Source organism: Apodemus sylvaticus, chromosome 3 (assembly GCF_947179515.1).
Source record: "Apodemus sylvaticus chromosome 3, mApoSyl1.1, whole genome shotgun sequence".
NCBI classification, from domain to species: domain Eukaryota; kingdom Metazoa; phylum Chordata; class Mammalia; order Rodentia; family Muridae; genus Apodemus; species Apodemus sylvaticus.
Genome location: NC_067474.1, coordinates 120,270,143 through 120,284,150, shown reverse-complemented (window position 1 = coordinate 120,284,150; position 14,008 = coordinate 120,270,143). Strand labels below are relative to the sequence as shown.

General features: G+C 43.7%; 1 protein-coding gene across 1 annotated transcript in view; it reads right to left on the bottom strand.

Annotated features, from left to right (window-relative positions):
* Positions 1 to 14,008, bottom strand: part of Fyb2 (FYN binding protein 2) — an 83,185-nt gene that overhangs the window by 28,413 nt on the left and 40,764 nt on the right. The window contains 5 exon segments of the mRNA XM_052175817.1: positions 1,336 to 1,495; positions 2,578 to 2,680; positions 3,453 to 3,484; positions 5,359 to 5,393; positions 12,840 to 12,940. Of these exon segments, the coding sequence (XP_052031777.1) occupies positions 1,336 to 1,495; positions 2,578 to 2,680; positions 3,453 to 3,484; positions 5,359 to 5,393; positions 12,840 to 12,940 (431 nt within the window).

Sequence of the window (14,008 nt, the reverse complement as noted above, 5' to 3'; positions counted from 1 at the left end):
TAGAGTAGATGTCAAGTACCTTGACTTTATCCTTTTGATCACTGAATTCATTCTATTCTGGCAGTAATACATTGTGAGAATGGCCTTCTGTGGACCAATGTGCTTCAGTGGGCATTTCTTCATCTATATAACATCTATTCTCATTCTCCCGACAACAGCTGTCCTGTTTTCCTTCCATGTGATCAAGTCTTTGTTTGAATGAGAATGACCCATATAAACACACATATTTGAAAACTTGCCCCCCAGTTGGTAGAACTATTTGAGAAGGATTAGGAGGTGTGGACTTGTTGGAGGAGGTACATCACTGGGCCGGACTTTGATATAGCTCATATTATTCCCCATTAGTTCTTTCTCATATGCCTTGTGCTTATGGATGAGATACAAGCTTTCAGCTACTGCTTTAGCACCATACTTGTCTGTCTGCTGCCATGTTTCTTGATAAGATGGTCAAGAACTCTAAGTTATCTTGATCATGGTGTCTCTTCACAACAACAGAAAAGTAACCAGGACAAATGTATGTTGTTTGGTAGAAATGAATCTACCCATTTCTAGCTCAATGTATAACATAGCTGGGACCCATCAGAGTATCATATAATTGGGATGGCTTGTGACCCAAATTTGAATGTAAGAGTCATGATTTTTATCTTTAGAGAGACAAAAATGACCAGTTTTCCTTATCAGAGAATAAGTTGTAATTCTCACTGCTTGTTTACAGCTTGGCTGAACAGAAACTAACTCTGCCTGAAAAACAGAGTTGCCTCAGAAGAGAACTCAGGGTACTTTGTCCTTGTGGTATTATCTGTTCCTGGATCAAGCCATGCCTAGAATTTCTGCCAAGTAAGCCAGCCCCTTTTAAGTATGTGGTTTAACCAAGTATAATTTAATTATTTTTGTTTATAATTAAGAGTTTTAAAATGCAGCTGAAAGGTCACTTAGTGATGCTGTATGACCTATTAGCTTGTCAATGGTGAGAGCAGGGGTCAGTGGGTAGACAAGAAAAGAGCAAGACTGTCATCTGACATGCTGTTAGATCTGGTCCCTATTACATTCCTGTGAAGTTCATGTTCAGATTCCCTTTTTAACAGAGAAATTGAACTAGTGAAATACAAACTAACTACACAACTGTTAAGGTTACATAAGTATAAAGTTGAACTCAAGTCCTTTGCCTCTAAATCTAGTGATCTTTCCACTGTTCCAGGGAGACAGCCTTTCCAGGTGAGTTACTAGGTACATAATAAATGTCCTTTATATATCCATAAATAAATTATGATCTCAGCCATAATTCCCTTTAAAACAGTTTGGTAGTGAAGAGAGTCCAGGGGAAGCACCACTTACTCTTATCCTGGGCATGCCTAGTCAGCGCTGTCTCCTCGGGGAAGAGCCTGTTCTGAATGACGTCAGTCATGGCTTCCTGGTTCCCAGCTGGCACACTCCTTCTGTTCCCACGGACTCCAGTCATCTGGGTTTTCCCTGGAGTTTCTTCATAGACAACTACCTAAACACATACAACAGGGAGAGCACTGCTGAGCTGCCTGCCAAGCAGTTCCTTGCTCATGCATCCTGGTCTTCAAGATGTGTTCCTTAGTGAGAACAAGTCTTATTATTACTAGCTGTTGAGTGCTTTCTTACTAGACCCCTCATCTTACCAGAGTATATATCATGCCCTTCATTTATTTCTGAGTGCTCATGAGTTCCACAGAGGCAGGCCCATTAGAGTGCTAACTCTCCCTCAGGCCCTTTATTCCATCCCAATTATCATGGCATCCCATGAGGAAAAAAAAATGCCCTTAGTCCTCTTGATAAAGTATCTAGGCAGATCAAATAACCGATGGTGGGTCACACTATTAGTAATCTACTGAGGGAGTACTTAGCCCTCCATCCCTGTTCTCATTACCTATAAGAAGGCTACTGGGCACTCCTTCTCTACAGTTTACTTGACATTTGTCTTTCTGTCCATTACCTGTGCTCCTTCTTAAGTCTCCATTTTCTGATCTATGAGACCTATACTGAATTTAAGATAGCATGAACAGCTCTGGAAGTAACCCAGACTGAGCATCTCACTGGTCACGGTGCACATTCACAAGCAATTAGGGTTAATGTGATATTACTTCTGGACGGGATCACAGTCCTGGAAACAGAGTGAAGAGATTTGTCCTTTTCATTGGGAGATTGAGTTTGGGAAATCTTCCAAAAGCAGAATCCATCAAAGCCTATCTTGTAAAATGTGGGCAGGAGATGGATGGAAGAGGAAAGGAATGTCTGGCACTAATGAGAATGAGCAAAGAGATGGGCTATTGGAGAAGTGTTAGTAGCCTAATAGCATGGAAGGGGTGGTCTGGAAACTGTGACAAGAGCTAAGCTAAAGGAAAAGGGAGAAGAAATAGATGAGGAAGACAGGAAGAGGCTAAAGACAGACTGGGCTGTGGCTGAATTCCAAGTGGTCTTACATACACAAAGCAAGCAGTTTGGATTTTATTTCTTAGTTTTGACAGACAAGCAGTAGATGGCACTGATCAGCTACCTATTTAAGGAAGACCACATGGTTGAACTGCATCAAGAGCCCTAGGATACAGATACCTTGGGAGGATGGTTAGGGTGCGACTCCTTCCTTGGCTTCAGAGGTTCTGATTCACACGGCTCTTTTTCCTTCCTGGTGTTTGCTTCATCTTTAGGTTTAGGACTGAAATATGAAGATACCAAGGGAAAGTAAGGTCTTGACTGTAGATGGTAGATTAGCCCAGTCCTAATGAGACAAGTGAGAACAATGAATGTGCCTTTGAGACGAGGAGCTACAACCAAGCGAGCCTGGCAGATAGCTTGCATGAGCTTCTGCCTATTCCAGCCAGCATGACAGTCACCCCTCACTTAAATCTTTCTGTTCTCCGGTGTCTCTAGGGTACACGCTAAGTCCTCCTGTGGCCTGCAGGCTTCTTCTCTTCCGACTCCATCTCTCTTTGTCCCTTTCCTCTGCTTCTGTTTGGGTTTAGCTTCTTGGTTTCCCCCAGCACACCAGCTTCTTCGAGTGCTTCTCCCTTTTTATCAGCTACTTGCTTTTCCAAACATGCTACTTGCTTCTTACATTGCTAGCAAACCCAAGGTCTCTTTTGTCTAAGTCACAACACCTGGGAGTCCTCCACTGCTACCCTCAAGCAGTCATGTTGTCTCCAGGGTGTTTTAGATCACTGCAGGTTGTCTATGGATCTGCCAATCGCCTCCTCACTGTTGTGTCAGTTGAGTTTGCTGCATGAGTACAGTATGGGCTAAGAAGACAAGAGAAGGAAGGCCAGGCGGGGTCGCCGAGAACCTGCTGCGCACTGGGCTCCTTACAAGGTGCCAGGGAACAGAACCAGTTCATGTTCCGGGACCATGGCCAGCCCACAGCAAGAAAATGACCTCAGCTATGAGTCATGAGTGGCTAGACTGTGCTTTCATTTTTACAGAAAAAAACTTACCTCAGTTCTGGAAGGAGAAAACTCCTCTGAGGCTGAAAACAAAGAGGAAGACAGTCATTTTTGTGAGTTTAGCCAAAGCAGGCTCTGTCAGGTGACTTGATCAAATGGGAGGTGAGTCTTAGGACATGGAGAAAGCAGACAATGGCCACAGAATGTCCCATGAAGGTTTCTTGCGCGTGGGACTGAAGCCCAAGCAGAGAAGAAACCAGCATTCCTGAATGTGGCAGTTTATAAGTTATCGCACACAAAACTGCCTGGATGTTTTCTCTGCATCCCATTCCAGGCATGCCTGTGAGGGAGAAGAGCGTCCAGACTGAGAGGGCACAGCATTGGCATCTGGGCAGTTTCAATTGCCAAGACTGACGTAGGTCAGTGTGTGAATCTCGCTTGGACCACGTCCTCCTAACTTCATGCTCTCTGATCAAAGCTCCACGGTGACCTGGCACAGATTCGGTTTCGTTAAGATTATGTCCCAGTGATAACATACTACAACCCCTCTTCCCCTTAATCACTGGTCCCACATCTGTTGTCAGGAATTGTTTGGAATCTAGCCAAGAACCCCTAAGAAAACAGAAAATAAGAGTCTGCAAGGCTGCCTGAGAGGGCAAGCACTCCGGTGCCCAGGCAGTGCTGGAAGAGAGCCCCACAGGCCTTCATCCAGTGGCTAGCGGGTCTTCATAGAACTCTAGGAAATCAGTGCCACATGACAAGTCAGACAGACCCTTTGTAATATCTCTCACATATCAATTGCTGAGTATTTAATAGCTCTGAGCTCTCAAGTTATCACTTATAGTTAGGAACAGCGTTACCGACTCGCAGGGTCATCTTGAGGACCAGATGTTGCTGTAACTCCTGGTCAAATAAAGGACTCACTGCTAGAAACCAACGTACCAACAGGAGGCAAACAAGGTAACTGGCAGAAAAGACAACAACCACAGAAAACAGAGCTCTGAGCTCTGAGATGGGGTAACTAGTTCTTGTCTAAGGGTCCAAGGGCATCTTGTAAGAACATGAACTGTGCTCATACAGCCCTACAGCCAGCTCATCACAAAGGATGAAGCTGGACTCTGCTCACCCAGCTTAAAAATAGAAAATTCCGCTGAGCGTGGACTAGATCCTTCACTGATCCCACAGAAGTGCTCAGGAAGTGTCTGCTATGTGTCGGACATTGTAACAAGAGTTTGTATAATTTACAGCTCTCTGCAGTTTGAAGTAGTATTAGGCTGTTCCTTGACTTGACATTTGCTGTGGCAGACCCAGTGGCAGACCCAGTGGTGAAGCATGCTGCCTGTCCCCATGGAGAATACTCCGTTTACAGAGCACTGAACGCTGAGTCCCAGGCACCTCTGAACAAACCGTTCCTTTAGGGCTTGGCTTATGAACCCTCATGAGGACTCTAGGTATGCGTGTTCTATTCATTGTACAGGTGAGGACATTGCGCAACATTCAAGGTTAGAGTCAGCATCTGACTGAGGCCTGTGCAATTCTACGTGGGGGCCACAGCTGGATTGCTACATCTCCCAGGTGGCACTTAACACCGCCAGCAGGAGCCCGGGAACTATGCCTGCCAGGCCTCTGGTTGTTTTCTTGAAAGCATAAAATATATAAATTTGGATCATCCTAAAGGACATGTCTCTCTGAAAGAGTTAGTTATTAAAGCTTTCGGCACGGGCCTCAAGAGATGAGGGAGGGTCCAAGAATCAACTCAGACCATGTCTGCTCATCTCAGGACACACCTTCTAACTCTATATAAAAGGTTCAGGGTTCAGAATCCTGAGCACTAGGATCCTGGAAAAGCCTCCTGCAGATAAGGGCCTTTCATCTTGCTGGAGAGCACCCTAGACTCACGTCTGTGGGGAGTGTAGTATTCTTGGTCATACATCAGTAGGGTCAGGAGAAGCAATACCTTTTGGAGTTCTTCAATCTCAATTTCATAAGTGGCTAAAATAAACAAAAGATATTTGCAGTCAGTTTATCCTCTCATCTCTCACAGTATTCAGGATTAGCACAATTCACACGGTTACGGAGTCCAGTTTGCTCACCCTTCAGAGCATTGATCTGCACAGGTAGGAAAATCCTAAGGTTCAAGGTCTGAATTCTATGGGGATTTCCAGGGTGGAATTTATAACTGATGAAAGCATCCTACTCAAAAGCAGGCATTGAAAAGCAGTGGCAGCTCTTAGAAGACAAAGGTGTGGGTGTGAGGTGGGTGTGGTGTGTGTGTGTGGGGGGAGGATGGGGAGCATGTGTGTGGGACGGGCTGTATGGGGTGTGGGGGGGGGGCGTGGGGCTAGGGAGACACACTAACAGGAGCCTGAATCTAACCCAACAGATATTTGCCAGGCTCTGTCCCAAATGCCTTTTTCCTAAACTCAGCTTGGAAGAGGAGCCTGGCAGGACATAAATGTCTTCTGACTTCCCTGATGGTTAACAAGATCATGCCTTAGTTATTTAAAAATCTAAGAATTGGCTTCAGAGATGAGTCCTGCCACTTTCTTCCTGCGGGTTTCGGATGAACTCCCAGGAGCCTGGTCATCTGTGAAGCTGAGCCATTAGTACCTCCCAGACAGCGATTAGAAATGTTGTCTGCAAGACACTGGACACTTAGGAAAAGTGTCAGATTTTCTAGAAAATTGCTTCTCACTGCTTCATGCTTAGCAAACATCTATAAAAGCTTTGAACTGTGAGTGGAGGACCGGAGCATTCTGTTTTGTTTCTACAAAATTGATTAAAAAAAATGTCCCATTCATCAGCCCTTAATACAAACATATAGTCCACCGACAAAATAAGTCTAATCCTAATTTTCCCTAAAATTTATGTTTTCTTAGACCTAAAATTCTACATGCATGATTAATAATTTAGTTCTGCTTAGGTAACTGCAGATGATCATCTTTGGTGACTATCTAGGAAAAATATTTTATGCCCTTTGTTTTAATTTTTTGTTTAACACTCACACATTTTTTAAAAAGAATATATATATATATATGTTTATGGGGCTGGAGAGATGGCTTAGCAGTTATGAACACTTGAGATTTTTGTGGAGGACATAGGTTCGAGTCCCAGCACCCACAATGGTAGCCCAGATCCACCTGCATCTCCAGTTTCAGGGGCTCTAAGAGCCTCGTCTAACTTCCTTGGGTATCAGGCACACATTTGGTACAGAGGCATACAGGTCGGCAAAACACTCATGCACACAGAATAAAATAAATCTAGAAAAATTCAAATCTGCTTACAACACAATTTTTGTCACCTCTGAGTGTTGACTTGTTTCTACTTTTTAAAAAAGATAATCTCTTTCACGTGTCTGTCTTTCATAGAATTAACAAATTATGATTGCACTTGCCTCCCTTCAGCTACCATGGAGAATGTCAGTACATGTTATGTCTAAAAACAACAAAACCAAGGCTGGAGATGCTCTGAGGATGCTTGCTCCAGTGAGTAGGCAAAGATCACACATCAAATGTTCTCAGCTAACAAATGTTCTCACAGCTTCAATGCTTTATTAAAGTCTTTCCAATAGGAGGCTTTGGTACCCAGACTTACTCCAAGGGAAGAATATATGTCTTGGAAAAGAGCAGGAAGGGACAGATGGGAGGGTTAGGAGGGAGGAAGTTAGAGGTGACTCTAATTCTCAAAAATAAAAGAAAGGCCAGGGGGCAGGGGCTGTAGCCAAAAGACTCATCAGGGGACCTGGAGTGGTGAGGGGGTTTGATCCACAGCTTTGGAGTCTGACTGTTTCTATGCAGGGGTCTGTAACTTTCCTTCTCTGACTTGCCTTTCCAGGGTGGTGGGGAAAGAAAAAACTCCAGAAGCATTTTCTCAGCCATGTTCCCACTGCAGAAATCCATGCCCCGGAGACCTGCCTGCCTCTTCTCCATGTACTATACTCAATGTGATCTCAGACAAGTCTCCCCTTTACATCAGGTGAGATGACTATCATTGGATAATAAAAGCAGCCAACAACTTCTTAGTGTAGGCAATACTCTTCCTTTGGATATTCACATTTCCCAGGATGGAAACTGATACTCTGGGGAATGAAGAGTATCATTCAAGAAGACCAGCTTGACAGCTTAGAACCCTATGCTCTGAAGGTGACCCTGAGGTTCTCCAAGACCCCTCAAGAGTTCAGGAGGCTAGTCAGAGGTCTTTATGACCTCTGTGGACAATTATGAAGTTTCCAGAACAAGCTGAATCCTGTGACCCAAGACTGAGCTCTATAAGGTGGGCATCATGTGTACTATGCATGCCAAGGGATTGAACCACTGATGAGAAAACAGATACCAACTTCTACATATCCCTTCCCCACCCCCATCTCTGTCTCTCTCTGTCTCTGTATTTTCCCACTCCCTTTTAATAAGAAATTTTATTTCTTGCTCTTGAGAGAAACATTATTTCAAGTAAAAATTTTAAAAGGTGTGAGAATTAGGCTGCAGTTTGCCATTATTTTTTAACCTATAGACACTTATCTACTCTACCAGCCTTTGTTAAAAGGCCATCTCCATTGAGTTGCCTTCCATCTTTGTAAATAGCTCCTCTGTGTATCTGCACCCTCCATTTCTGGTTCCTCAATGCCACTCCTCTATACCGTGTCTCTCAACCAAAACCGCATGATCTCGATCACTGTGGTTCACAGGGTTGGAGTCAGGTGCCAGATCTTTCCTTTGGTTTTTTTTTTGTTTGTTTGTTTGTTTGTTTGTTTTTTCCTCAAAATTGTTCACAGCTATTTTCAGTCCCTCTGCATTTCCACATGCATCTTAGATTGATCCTGTCTATAGCTACAGAGCACCCTGCTGGGGTTTTTATAGGAACTGCCTTAAGCCTAAACATCACTCAGGAGAACTGGTGTACTCCTGTTTTTACTGTCAGTTTTACTCATTGGGTCTCCTGATCCATAAATACAATATGTCTCTTCATTCATTTGGATTAGATTTGAATTTCTTTAATCCATATTTTATACCCTTTAAGTCTTATGCATGCTGTGACAAATTGAAGTCTATGTATTTATCCTCTGGGGAGAAAATTTAAAAGGTATTGTACTTTTTCAAAATCAGCATCCACGTGCACATTGATAGAACATACAAACACAATTGTGTTTTAGTTCTTGGTGGGGGTGGGGCAGTGGGGGTTGGGAATGGGCATGTAGCTCTGGTAAGTTCTTGTAAACTCTTCGGAATTTCTGCAAATTAAGATGCTATCTCTCTTTGCCCTTTTATTTCCTTGTTTGCCTCTTACTGGTTAGAACTCATACCTCTACCAAGTAAGCACAGTAGGTGAGGACATTTGTTTGAGATTTTGGAGAGAAAGCTGACAGTCTTTACCACCAAGTAGCATGTTCTGCTGGCTTCTTGTGGCTGTCAGTTATCAGCATGGGGGGTGGGGTTCCTCTTCCCTTACTTTTTCAAGAATTATGATATATGTCAGTGTAAAACTTTTCCCAGTATCTTTTCTGAATATACGGTATGATTTAACTGCTTTAATCTGTCATTATGGTGGGTTTCATTGATTGACTTATGGATACTGAGCCAGGGTTACATCTCTGAAACAAACTGCAGTCAATTGTGCTTGCTGAATTATATTATTAGTATCCTTAATACTAATTAAGGGTCTTTATGGCCATTCTCAGATAGAACATTGATCTGGGGGATGCTGTCTGTTTAGTCTTAATATCAGGCTTATGCTAATTTTATGAGATGAGCCAGGAACTGTTTGCCTCTATTTTTCTTGAAGACACTGCAAATCAACAGTGTTAGCTCTCCTTTAATTGTTTGGAAGCCACTGCCTGAATGACTTTGTAGAAGCCCAGATGACTTACTATGCCAATGTTACCAGTACATGTTAGACTTACAAAACAACTGGGAAGTTTTCCATAGAATTATCTTTCTAACAACAGTCAGACTTCTGGGACCCCTGTGTCGTATGCTTTATCAAATACGATTGGTCCTTCTGCTCTGGCTTCAATGGGTAGCCTAGTAATCACCTGTCCTTCTAACCTCAGTGACCTTAAAGGATCCAGCAGCAACTATAAGGCTAGAGTTCTCTATGACTATGGTGCTACAAAGAGCACTGAGCTGTCGCTCCCAGCAGATGAGGTAATCACTGTGTTCACTGTCCTTGGAATGGACTCTGACTGGCTAATGGGGGACAGAGGAAGTCAGAAGGGCAAGGTGCCAATCACCTACTTAGAACTTCTCAATGAAAGAGGGAGACCATGAGAGGTTACCCATCGCAACACCACATTTATATACATAACTCTAAAGCAGGTTTAATATCTTTCAATGTTAATGTCATAAGAGACAAGAAAAATTACAAGCCACCAGAAGCTGGCCATTCTGCCAATAAAACTGCATGGTTAATCCTTCATTACAGAATCTATGTTAGCAATTTCATGACAAGAGTGTTTTCTTAAACAATTCTCTTTCTAATAAGCAACTTCTACTTTTGAGCCCCAACTTAAAAACAAATGGATTCTTTTCTACTGAATTTTTCATTAAAAGCAAACTTTTTCTTTTATGCAAAATAAATTTATTCTGCATGAAAAAAATAAAAATAAGTGTTTGGAAGCATGATTCAGTGAAATCATCTGAGTGTAGATGCTCTTTGGGGAACTTGTTTATATGGTATATGTATTCATACATGTATGATTGTATCATATATGCAGATACCCATGTGTGATGGGGATGTGCATATGTATATTATGTTCACATGGATGTGAACATTCATGTGTGTTAGGAGTGTGCATATGTACTTGGAGGTCAGTGCTTACTTAGTGTTGGGGATCCTTAACTGCTCTTCCTTTTACTTTCTGAGGAGGCTATCTCATTGAAGTCAGAACTCACTGATTCTCCAGGGATCCCCATGCCTGCTTCCTAAATGCTGGGATTATAGGTAGCAGCTACACCTCCCAGCTTTCACATGTGCCCTGGGAATTAAAACTCCAGTCCTGATACTTGCATGCAGTGCTTTATAATCCTTTCTTCTTGGTGACTGTGAGGTGATCGCCACTTTAGTCCTGAGACTGTCAATTTTTTAAAGTCACTATATCTATAGATTTGTCAAGTCCATTGATCTTTGTAAGGGGGTAGGACACACACAGCACTTCTCCCCTCCCGTCTGACTTCCTGCTGTTCCACACAGTTGTTTCTTAGTTGACCATGTCTCATTTTCTGAGCCCTTTCTGCCTCTTTGGTCATCAACCCTTGCCTCCTGTTGATGGCATTACTCCTAAAGTACAATAAAGGACTGACTCATCCAAAAAGACTGAAGAGAGGCTTAGGTTAGTAATTCCTTCTTTAGGTATCTGAAATAGTGTCCCTCAGAAGGCCCACTTTGGAATTTGTGCCTAGGGTGAATGAATGATGTCTTGCCCAGCTTTCTAGTCAACCATCAGCATCATCCTTTAGCATGAGTGGCCCTGTATGTATGGAACCATCCATACACCTCCCCTGCAGCTCAGCTTGTCATGAAGAAGATGGAACTACAGAGAATCTCTAGCCAGGATCTTGGTGAGACATTTCCAGAATAGTAGGTTTTGGGTAAAGGAGTCTTGGAGTCCAGAGTAAAAAGGTATGGGCTCAGATTGAAGCTTCCCCTGGGCTCTGTGAGCTGTTAGTGTTAAAAAAAAGTCAAGCAATGAAAATTATGCCTTCATGTGGCCCTGGACTCTCTAGTCAAAGTACAGTGGACAGACCAGGAACATCAGATGAATGGTGAACTTGATAAAAAAAAAAAAACAAAAACAATTGGACTTGAAGGCCACACACCAGAGCCATAGAACTAGACTCCATATTGTAAGATTTCCAGGGGTCAGTGCAAACATTAGGAAGTGCAAAGCTCTGATCTGCTCCTATGGCTCATATTTTACCTGAAGGGACACCTGGTATCTCACAGGTGATCTGATTTATCCCAAATCAAACTTTACCAGGGCACAAGGACAACTGTCTGACTTCTTAGATTTTTAGAACCCTACTGTCGTAGGATGGGCAATGGATTGAAAACAAAGCAAAAAGCAAACAACAAAATCCTACACCTATGGCAGACATCAGTAGCTGATTACAGGACATTCATTCCAGGCCTGGAGCTAGCTTCTAAATTTTAAGTGTTCAAGGCAGCCGTCACTGATAATAGACTTTGCCCGGTAGAATTTTCTAGCAGCTATTCAATTTCTCACTCCTGGGAAAGGACAGTGAAATGTCAGCATGTCTTCATGTTTTATGTCACAAACTTTCTAAGTACATATTCGAGGATGAGGACTTCTTTCCTAGAACCTAGGTTTTCTTGTCAGTACAGCAATAACTGAGCCAGAAGACCCCTTCTGAAGCAAGGGAGATAGATAAGTGCCCCTGAGTAAGATGCGGCTTAGATTTATGGACAGAGCATGGAGTGTCCAGACAGGCTGAGCCTGTTTTACACCACTGCTCTACCACACAGTTCTTGGGGTCACCATGCACAGCTCAGCTTCTCTGATCTTCAGCCTCCTGTCTCTAGCAGTGGGGGGGATGGGAACATTCAATCTGCAGACATCTCACAGAGGACCTAGCAGAGGAATGCAGTCCACAGTGCTGGTTCCGTAAGTCCTAGTATTGATTCTAGCACTGATATTTTTGGTTTCTACAGAGAACTGGATGATTCTGTTGATAGAACAACGACACTGAAACTTGCAGTAATATTATGAGTCTCTGCCTCTCATTCTTTCCCCCTGGGATCCTCCTTTGCACAAAACCTTTTGAGCATCATGAAAGGCTGGAGGACTTTATTTTGGACTCTAAGAGCTACTAGATAGCCCTCTTTTCTTAATTATATTGAATACAAATCCTAATTATCATCGTGCATCCTCTCCTTGTCCATACACTGAGGACTTTCCAGAAGATATGAGAGGTGAAATTTCCATAAGACAAGTGAGAAACACTGAGCAGTGTCTTGAGTCTTCCGCCTACACACGTTCAAGGGCAAAGCAGTTAAAATGAGAGGAGGAGGCACGGAGAGGAGACAAGGCTTAGGGCTCCCGATCGGCACTGATGCCCAACTGGACGGACACACGGACACACGGGGACACACACATACACACACGTGCGCGCACTCACACACACACACACACACACTCACACACACACACAGACACACACACTCACTCACACACACACAGACACACTCACACACACATACACAGACACACTCACACACACACTCACACACACACTCACACACACACAGACACACACACACACTGTTAAGAGACTAGATATGGGAGAGAGAAAAAGGAAGTAAGATGGCAGAGCTGAACGAATGTGACAACCTTAATATCTCACTGGCATAGGGAAAATACCATCTTGCCATGTTTATGTTTTTACTCACACAGGTTATAATATTAGTTGGCTTTGGCGGGCTTACCTTCAGCACTTTCTTCTGCAGCACACAAGTTAATGGAGCTGCCAGAGTGTCTCAGATATGAAATCGTTGTGTCATAATTATGTGCTTCTTCCAACTCTGCACTGAGAAGAACGGAAGAAAAGGATTCATTGAAATCACTTGTTTCTTGACTCCGACCAGGGAAGCAGGCAGGATAACTAACTGTAAATCCTCTCCCCCACTCCTCTAAAGCCAGCCCCCAAGACTCCTATCCAGCTTTGTGGTGGACCACCTGTCACAGCCTCTCTTTACTCATGGTTCCCACACCCAGAGGACTCAACAGATCCTGGTAGAGCACCCTGCTTTCCCCTCCTTCCTGTGGATCACCTAAGATTCATCCCTAGTCCTTCCCGGTCCTAAGAGTCACCTTCCAATACCTAGAAACACAGTTTACCTGGAAGCCCCAGTGGCCATATCTAGTGGGAATCCAAAGAATTACTTTTTTTAAAAAATTGGATATAAGCTGGGCGGTGGTGGCGCATGCCTTTAATCCCAGCACTTGGGAGGCAGAGGCAGGTGGATTTCTGAGTTCGAGGCCAGCCTACAGAGTGAGTTCCAGGACAGCCCTGGGTACACAGAAAAATCCTGTCTCAAAAAAAAAAATGGATATATTCTTTATTTACATTTCAAATGTTATCCCCTTCCCCAGTCCCCTCCCCTTCCCGGATAGCCCCTATCCCAACCTCCCTCCCCCTACTTCTATGAGGGTGTTCCTCTACCATCCTATTCCCACATCCCCACTGTCAATGCCCCTACATTGGGGCATCTATCAAGCCTTCAAAGGACCAAGGACCTACTCCTTCCATTGATGCCTGACAAGGCAATCCTCTGCTACATATGCAGCCAGAGCCATGTGTACTCCTTGGTTGATGGCTTAGTCCCTGGGAGCTCTGAGGGGTCTGGATGGTTTATATTGTTGTCCTTCCTATGAGGTTGCAAAGCCCTTCAGCTCCTCTAGTCCTTTCTCTAACTCTACCATTGGGGACCCTGCGCTCAGTCCAATGGTTGGCTGTGAGCATCTGCCTCTGTATTTGTCAGGCTGTGGCAGGGCCTCTCAGAAGACAGCCATATCAGGCTCCTTTCAGCAAGCATTTCTTGGCATCCACGAATGGTGTCAGGGTTTGATGACTGTATATGGGATGAATCCCCAA